Source organism: Rutidosis leptorrhynchoides, chromosome 5, assembly GCF_046630445.1.
Source record: "Rutidosis leptorrhynchoides isolate AG116_Rl617_1_P2 chromosome 5, CSIRO_AGI_Rlap_v1, whole genome shotgun sequence".
In the NCBI taxonomy this organism is placed as follows: Eukaryota; Viridiplantae; Streptophyta; class Magnoliopsida; order Asterales; family Asteraceae; genus Rutidosis; species Rutidosis leptorrhynchoides.
In genome coordinates this window covers 51357419-51366886 of record NC_092337.1, presented here as the reverse complement: position 1 = coordinate 51366886, position 9468 = coordinate 51357419, and the positions used below count along the sequence as shown (strand labels likewise).

At 33.5% G+C, this 9468-nt stretch overlaps 2 protein-coding genes across 2 annotated transcripts; both read left to right on the top strand.

Annotated features, from left to right (window-relative positions):
* The first annotated feature begins 900 nt into the window (after positions 1-900).
* LOC139847610 (uncharacterized) lies at positions 901-2787 on the top strand. The gene is made up of 2 exons (XM_071837314.1): positions 901-1051; positions 1572-2787. The coding sequence occupies exons 1-2, from the start codon at positions 943-945 to the stop codon at positions 2636-2638; spliced, it is 1176 nt and encodes a 391-aa protein (XP_071693415.1). The 5' UTR covers positions 901-942; the 3' UTR covers positions 2639-2787.
* Positions 2788-6540: 3753 nt separating this feature from the next.
* Positions 6541-8588, top strand: LOC139848105 (zinc finger protein ZAT9-like). Its single transcript, XM_071837839.1, has one exon. It carries the CDS (start codon positions 6994-6996, stop codon positions 8335-8337), a length of 1344 nt encoding a protein of 447 aa, XP_071693940.1. The 5' UTR covers positions 6541-6993; the 3' UTR covers positions 8338-8588.
* The last annotated feature ends 880 nt before the right edge of the window (positions 8589-9468 follow it).

Genomic DNA, 9468 nt, shown 5'->3' with positions numbered 1-9468 from the left:
ACGCTTGCCGTTACGGGAATCTTGATTAGGTTAGGGTTTCGTTTTTTCGTTGATTCTTTATCAGATCTGTCAGATCTATAATACGTTAGGGTAAATTCTTCGATTTTTAGACCTCGATATATATAATTATTAGTTTTTGTGATTTTCTTTATGTATGTTCCGTTTGATGTATTTTGTTATCGTTTGATTGTTCGGTTCGTTTAATCATACATCGAATCAAATTATCTTAGTTTTAATTTTAGTTCGGATAATTAAAAAAAAAAAAATTCAATTTGGGGATCCAGGGTTAGGGTTTCGTCGAAAAATTAGGGATTTTTTCAACGTAAACAATGACGTACTCCTAATTTTCCTTATATTTTTATTTTATTTTATTTTATTATCTTTCTTTTTATTTTTATGTTAACACTCAAATTTTTTTTTTTTTTTAGCATTAACATCCGTTTTTTGGGGCTGACTTGGCATGCGCCTATTTATATTTTTATTTGTCAGAACACTATTTAAATTTAAAGTTCTTTAATTGTAAAGATCGAAATTAATATTACTAGTCACATGACTAATTAAATTATCACATGTTTTCTACTGTAAATGTTCTTATAAGATTCTTGTGCCTCCTTATCAAGTCATAAGAATCTTTAAAAAAATCAAACATTCTTAATTCTTGTCACGTGATTGGTCTTAAATGTTCTAAAAGAGTACTGTAGAAAATTATATGCATTTCTTGTCATGTCAAACAAAAACAAATTGCATTTTTGTTAGAGCACGAACATGTTTTTCAATTTAATAACCTTTAGTTTAGTTATTGACCTTTTGATAGATTTCCTGTAGCACTTTTTTTGTAGAATTATATGCTCAACTACTTATGATGTATTATATTTAGTTCCTTTTACTTGCATTATCTTTTGTTAAAGGTGGATACTTTTTAACTTAATTGTGCAGTTAAACATGGTACAAAAACGTCAATTGGCTGCCGAAGAGTATGACGTTTCATCTAAGCACTTGAAATTGGAGAACAGTTACCAGTTGGTATCATGTTTGGAATTTCCTTTAAAAGGTGTGTGGGAGTTTGAAATATTTGCTTATCTTATAATATCTGGGACTACAATCGATCGTTTGATCCTAAATGTTTTTCAAATTGTGTTTGGAAGTGCAATACAAGTAATAGTTTTGATAATAATTTGGAGTTTGCTTACGACAACCTTAAGGGTTGTCGTTAACACGTTTTAATTTATTGTACATTTTGATAACCGTCATTAAAAAAGTGACTAGTAACTGCCATGTACCATATTCTAAAGCGTGTTAACGACAACCCTAAGGGCTACAATCTCATTTTTTGAGGTTCTCTTGACTTTTAATCTGGTGTTTGATTTTATTCACATTTGTTAATCGGGTGTTTTATTTTATTGAGCTTAATGAACTGGCCGAATGCATAGTCCATATAAATATCAACTCATTTGTTAATAAATTGGCCGAATGCAATATCTGGGTTTTGATGTTTGTTCAGATGCAAAGCAGATTCAGGCATATCTAATTTTCTTTTCTTTACATCATTGACCCGTGTTATGATATAATAGGCATAACTGTTGACTGTTTCAATAAAGAAACTTCCAAAAGTTACTATCAGTTTGAAAATTGCAAGACTTTGGATCATCCTCCTGTGTGCGATGCAAACCCAATTCACCCCGTCGAACACAACCCGCCCAAACCGAGAACGTTGATTAAACCTGAAGATACTTATCGTTGTCTCCTAAGATGTCCTCCTCTTAAGCAAGTCCCAATCGGACCTGAATGTCAAGCCGATATCCCAGAATGGTGCGGATATACAGAATATGAAAACAAGTTTATCGGGTCATCTGTCATCCTAATGCCTGAATTGGACCCGACCGTCTGCAGCGATGATACAGTTGGAAAAGGGCGAACCGATTGTTGTTGTGAAGATTCGGGCTCTTTGAGATGTGTCAGACAACATATAATCGAAGCAAGAGAGAATCTTAAGAGAAGAATTGGAAATGAACGATTTTCGACCCTTGGTTTTGATACAATGGGCGATTTTGTTGCCTGCAAATGGACTGAAGAAGATGAACAACTATTTCATGAGGTTGTGTACTCAAATCCTGCATCTTTAGGGAAAAACTTCTGGGAAAATCTTGCAGATGCGTTCCCATCACGAACGAATCGAGAAATTGTTAGCTACTATTTCAATGTGTTTGTGTTGCAACGAAGGGCTGAACAGAATAGGTTTGATCCGATGAATGCAGACAGTGATGACGATGAGTGGCAGGGAAACGAGCTGTCTGAAGAAGAAGATGATGATTTGTGTCAGGACGAGATTCAAAAATACGGGCTTAGTATTAAAGATTCGATCTTTGATTATAAAGATTATGATTTTCAAGACGATTCTTGCACGTCTTCAGAGTTTCAAGATTCACAAACGAGTGACGTGAATGTCGAGTGTGGTAAATCGTTGACCAATGATGACTTCATTTTTAACAACTCGGATTCAAAAGTATGGGATGTTGGGTATTTTTCGTTTCCTTGTAAAACTGATTTCTTGCCTACTGGTAGCATGATCGAAGAAATTTTTGGGGTCAACTCGTTGGATTTTAATGTTACAGACAACAACGAAGAAGACTCGATTTAGTGATTCACAAAATGACTTTCTTTGTATTCAGCACCTGGTTAGAAGTAGTTGATACTATCATAAAAGTCAGTAAGCTTTGACTACTCTCTTAATTATTGTAAATAATTTGTTTTCTTCCATTATTACCCCAAGAAAGGTAGAAAATGGCACACACACACAAAAAAAAAAAAAAAAGAAAAGAAAAAAAAAAAAGATTGTAAACAAGATCTCATGTTTTTCTGCAATGTGAAATCTTCTGTATGTATATATTGTAATTGTAATTGAGGGTCCGATTGCTGTAAAATTGCTGATGGGTAGTGGAATATGATTTTTGATTCTGTTTCTATTTTGTTTGATGTTACTCTTATTCAAAGTTGATGCCAGTAGTTTTTATTGAAGGTATACTGGTCTGATAATAAATGGGCATTTACACTTGCAATGTTTTTTTTAACTCAAATTTGATTGAATATTGAATGACGATAGCAGAATATTAGAACCATCACTTGGCTGCTTCAACTATCTTAACAAGCTGTTAATTGTGATGTTAGAAGTCAAGAAAATGGTTGAGTTGTGTTTTCGGCGAGTTGCTCCTATTATTTTTACCATGGACTCACTTTATACTTTTTGGTGATGTGTGAATCAACTCAAAAATGGTCACGGGATATATGGTTAGGCCGCGTACATCCGATTTTAAAAAGATTCCCATAATTCCCAGTAGGCTGAACAGGGAAAATTTTAAACTTTAGTCATTTATATGTGAAATGATTTGCAGGGTTCAGTTCAACCCCTTGTTAAAAGATTACTACTTTTTCAGCAGGGTTGGTGTACTAACACTTGACCTTCCTCATCCAGAAACACATATAATATGTACATGCATCTATAAAGTCAAAGGTAGTGATGAATTCATTTTAAATTGTATATTGCACAGTAGTTGTATTGCATTATATGTAAAAACAGGTATTGTTTAATGAATAATCTTGGTTGATAACTAAAGAGGGCATGAAGGACAATGCAAAGCATCCCAGTATATCTTTGGTCTTAGTTTTAACAAAATGGCTTACATATATAAGAAGACAAAAATATGCAAATTTTACTTGCAATTGGGACTAGTTCATTTTCTTGTAAGACTTGTTTATGGTAGATGAGGATTAAAATTGATCTTTCAACTCTAACAACTAAATCAATCACAATATTTTCATTACATCTTAATTTAGTTAGTTAACATACATAAATAGAAGAGTTTAAAAGCACCACTTGCTTTGGACTACTTGTAGGTTGCCTAAAGTCATAATGAGTATCCACACTGGTAGAAAGATTCACACTTTTGTTAAAGAGGATTTTGATATTGATTGTTGGTTGTACACTATGCAATAATATCTGTCTTTTAATATAAACATCCATTTATTTCAACAATAAGTGCAAGCACTCATCAGTACAACACATGAAAGCATAAGTAAATAGAAATGTCTCAAAAGTGCAACTTGACGACGTAAATTTGAGATCGAGAAAGAATGCGAATGAGGCTTCCACTTCGGGTTCTTACAAGCTTAAAGACTATGTTGAAGACTTGGATTATGGGGAAGTGATTCAAACTTGTTTACAGGTTCTCAAGATGGTAGAAACGGCGGTTCATCGGCAGATGGGAAAGGAAAAATGTCTGAGGAGGCTTTCGCGGACGAGTATGACCTAGTGGCGGATCTAGGATTGGTGATCATTGGTATCACCGGTTAATACCCTAAAAAAATTTTCTACTAGAGGGCTTATTTCAATGGTGTCACACAAAAAAATGTACACTATCCACTGGTATAACTAGTTAAAAATAAAAAAAAAAAAAATTCTATTATATCGCGTATCTGAGTGGTGTCCCGTGCAACCACTAATTACACACTACATCGGCCCTTAGTATGACCGAGGAGAGCACACTGGTTATTGTTACTCTTATTAATCCAATCTCTAGTGCGTCGTTGAAAAATAAGAAGAAGAAAAAATTGGTTCAGAGCGTATATATGGAAGAATTCAGTGTATTTATTGAAGATGTTTGAGCTCGGAGTTTTCGATTTCGTGTTTCGTAGTGTTTATTCAGTTTTGAGATTTGTTTCTTGTTAGTTTGTTGAGCATGTTAGGTTCTTTCTGATTAATTCTTGACCCAACTTGTTTCGGTATAGTCAGGATGATGATCGGTATACTGTAGATAGTTTTTATGTTCGCCGTTTTCTAGGTACGAGCCTCATCGAGGTTCTCGCTTGTATCTTTTGTTGAAGACGTTTTCTATGCGATAAAGTTTTCTATTCGAAAATGTTTTTCGAATTTATATAAGTTTTCATTATTTTTGCCAAAAAAAAAAAAACATGAAAGCATAAGTGCTAATTAGTGTTTAATTGTCAATTTTAAATCAAGGTGGATGGCATTTAAGAGGTGTTCGTTGGACAACTTCTCAACAACTCAAGATGAAATATCTACCTTTAAAAAGTATGCAAATATCTTTTCAACAGAATTGAAACTCTTCTACTTCTAATAAGTGTAATTGATAATATATATATATATATATATATATATATTTTTTTTTTGTTAAAACGGAACTTTTCATTAGAAGATGAAAAGAAGGAACAAATTTACAATCGAATCCATAAACCATTGCAAGGCTCGGGAGCAGTAAACGAACTCCAATCACTAAACAATGAGCAAAAGTTAACTAAATCCGAGCCTTGAGCAATCTAAACAAAGCAACGATACCGAAACATAAACATGAAAAAACGCCACTACATAGACCAATACGAAACCAACCCGAAATAAAACCCTAAAAAACAAACCGGAAAACACCCAAATAAACTACCTAGCGGCCGATTTACCTTTCCTGGTCTTAATGATAGGCTTGGCAACCACCCCATCAACCTTCAACCAATTATGTTTATGTTTAGTTCATAACAACTGAGCATGAATCCGTTTTAATATTTAAGCTCTGGTCGAACTCAATCTTCCCATAGCCTAATTCAAACTCATTCATATTTTTAGTCATAGAATGTGGCCTAAGTTTCAACATTTGATGCTAGCATATACTGTAGTTAAATGGTGACTTTTAGTGGTAGTCTTATTAATTTAATTAATTAGATGATAATAATAAAGTAACTTTAGGATCCAAAAGTTACAGAGAAAATTTTGACTATACCTGAAAACCTGATCCTTGAAACTTACAATCTATCTTAACTTTTTTATAAGAAGAAAAATAAGGACAAAAGTTAGTTGGTAGCACAGTTGTATCAGTTGAATCCTTTTTGAAAATTGCACCAAAATGACAAAAAAAGGCTCATACTATGCAACCACTTTCTTATTCTGCTTTTGCCTTTGCTTCCAACTCTGTATGCTTGCATATTCTTTACAACACTTAACCAAAAAACCAATACTTATTATGTTTATACCATAATTAACACACTATTATTAAAGTCTCTAAATATTGTATTGTACAACACTCTAATGCACACATGGTGTGTGACAAAATGGTTTTGTAGGGATCACCCCTTTTGCTAATGAAAAGATTTTTTTTTTTTTTTTTTAAAAAATTACATAATTGTCTCTTAATGGTTGCTATAAGACATGCAGTAACATTGGAATGATCTACCTAGTAGTTCAAATAATGATCAAATATTTTTTTAGTTTTATATAAAATATTACTAACTGAATAGTGCCATAGTCGAACCTTTTACTTGTATAATTGTGACTGTGCTTCCAAGGCAAAGTATAAGGTGGGTTACAAACAGTTGGGACAAGATGTTGCTTCTACAATAGGGATGACCAATTTGGAGCAATTTCAACCGTTGATTTGCAACTCCAATAAGATCCTAACTCTAGTACACGTGCGGCCATGTTTGCTTTACCTCCTTTTTATCCTTGCTTCCATGCATGAATTTCTCCATCTTTCTCCTAATTTAGCCTCTTTACTCTCTCTATATACATATACAATTATTATACATATACATGTACATAATTGCATATAGATATGGAGTTATTGAGTGAATAATACACCAAGTGTGAATGAAAACCACTTATTTCCTTTAATATCAAAAGAGAGGAATTAAACAGTTGTTAATCGCCATCATTAGCAACAAAGGTAACCGACCCATCATCTCTCCTTTATTTCCTTTTTTAACTTCCAGTCTCAACTAACTAAACAGTTTATGCTCAAAAGTAGCTTAAAAACTTGTTCTTCTTGATAAATATGATGAAATATGATATGGGTTCTCTACTTTTCACCTCAAGTTTGAATCTTTTTGTGTACCCACTTATGATTTAAGCTCTTGATCTTGTTTGTGGATCTGGGTATCCTGCAATTTTAAATTTTTATTTCAATCTTGGAAGTTTTAGCTCTATTCTTGAATTTAATGGAAGAAATTGATCAAGAATTGATGAAACACATATGTAAATTTTGTAACAAGAGGTTCCTTAATGGAAGATCATTAGGGGGTCATATGAGGTCTCATGTGATAAACTCTACTGATCATCATCATCATCATCATGATTATCTTCAGCATCAAGTAAAGATTAGAAGTTGCTCAAGTGTTCTTGATAAACTTTGTAAAGTATGTGGAAAAGGCTTCCAATCTTGGAAAGCTTTGTTTGGGCACATGAAGTGTCACTCAACCAAGCTCTTAAACAACCAAAACAAGAGTTTTGCAACTTTGAATCAAGATTCTTTCACTGGTGATTCAGATAATGAGAATTCAGATGTGAAAGATCGTCGAATTAAGAGATCAAGATCAAGATCAAGAAACATGAGAAATAAAAGGTCAGTGGCAACAACTGGATTGGCAACAGATTCATCTTCAATCTCCATGAATGCTTTTGAAAATCAAATTAGTACCAATGATGCTTCAACTAGTACGGTGTCCGAAATTGAAAAAGAACAAGAAACGGTTGTTGCTTTATCTTTGATGATGCTTTCAAGAGATTCAGGAAAATGGGGTCATGAAATTGAGTCATCTGGTAACTGTAATTCCTCTGTTTTGGTGAACTTGTGTAAAACTGAAGTTAAAGATGTGACTGAAAGTGGTTCCAAGACCAGTAATTGTGCAGGAACTCAAGTTAATATTGATTTTATTGGAAAAGCTAAGGTTAGTATGGTCAAAAGTTTCGAACTTGATTCGGGGTTTGGTCAATTTGAGGATTTAAACAAGAGAAAGTTTGATTGTGTTGCTTGTAACAAAAGTTTTCATTCATTTCAAGCACTTGGTGGCCATAAAGCAAGTCACAAGAAGCTAAAGAAAGATTTTGATTCGAAAACTGAAAACGAAAACAAAATCAAATACAAACCCACATCAGATCATGAGTTAACAATCAATGGGCATGATCCAAATAGGCCTGATGATCATCAGGAATCATCAAGTTCCAATCTTGGTATTGGTTTTTTAAAGAAAAAAACAGTGGCCCTGGGAGCACATGAGTGTCCAATTTGCTTCAAGATTTTTTCATCAGGACAAGCTTTAGGTGGTCACAAGAGGTCCCACTTAAATTCAGAAGCTAAATTCAAACAAGAAAACTACACACGTGTGATCAAGAAACCTGATGAACAAGTGCACGAAACTCATCGCATGTTTCTTGATCTCAACATGCCTCCTGAAGAAGAGATGAACATGAACAGCACAGAGTACAAGTCATACTACTGGGAAGATAGTAGTGATCACCATAGCCATGAATCCAGACTACTAGGTTTGATCTCAACAACCTAATATCAGTTCTAAAAGATCACCTAGATTGTACATTGTTCATTATTTATTTTTAATTCACACACACAGACCCTGTGCAAAGTCTAAAATCTATAATTTCTTGTGCTTATATACTTAATTATACTTGCATTGGTTTGATTCAGTGTAGGTAACATTTACAGATTTATTGTTAAATAGTTTAAGTTAGCTAATGATCCAACAAATAATACCATTTTCGAGTTGAATGCTTAACTTATGTTCATGTGTAAGTCTCCTAATAATTATAACCATAACCATGGTCAATAATAACATCAGATTATTTAAGGTGAATGTTATATCCATCTGTATCTTGGCACAACATAAGAAATTTTTTACTTAACATTGTTTAGATTACAAACACTTTGAATGTTGATGTCTATGTATAAGTTTTGGATGATTATACACTAAGTTATTTAGTTGAATTATCTAAGATATGTTTATTTCAACTTGTCTAATGATGATATGTAGACTATATTTAGATGCAAAGTTTATACACGTTATGACATGGTTTGTTGAGAACATGAAAGGTGAGTTGTTGTTAACTTATTACGAATTTAAGAATGTGGCCAAAGTGTTGTTTGGTCACCTAACATAAAAATAGACAAATGATGAAATGTTTGTTCATAGTTACAAAACTTAGACATGTCATAATAGAGTTTGCATTTTCTAGTTCAAAACCATTTATGCCCGTAAAATTGGGCCTAATTTTCTTCCATGATACTAGTATCAAATAAGAGCAAATTTTCGAAAAAGAAACAAAAATATAGAGAAATATGTTTAGTGGACTAATGTGGGACTTTGGTTTGCACTCCACGTTGCTTCATGCGCTCAAGGGTGCGCCCACTGCGTTGGCCACCACATCCGAGCTATAGCATGACTCGATACCACTGATAGGATCGTATAGCCCAACAACCAGCGGCGGAACTTGAACTCGATACAGGTGGGACGGGTGTAAATTTTTTTTAAATCTTTCATATTCAGCAGGGACGAATACTAAAAAAAACCTTATTTTTTAGTAATTTCTTTTTTTTAGTGTAAAAATTTTTGTTCCATAAAATTCAGGGTGGACGGATACCCACCTTGGGTTACTCTATGTTCCGCCTCTGCCAACAACAT

Bases quoted from the DNA above. Each gene is read 5' to 3' on its own strand.
- LOC139847610 (XM_071837314.1), top strand. From the start codon at position 943: ATGGTACAAAAACGTCAATTGGCTGCCGAAGAGTATGACGTTTCATCT. The intron at 1,052-1,571 runs GTGTGTGGGAGT...ATGATATAATAG, and splicing joins TTTGGAATTTCCTTTAAAAG to GCATAACTGTTGACTGTTTC.
- LOC139848105 (XM_071837839.1), top strand. From the start codon at position 6,994: ATGGAAGAAATTGATCAAGAATTGATGAAACACATATGTAAATTTTGT.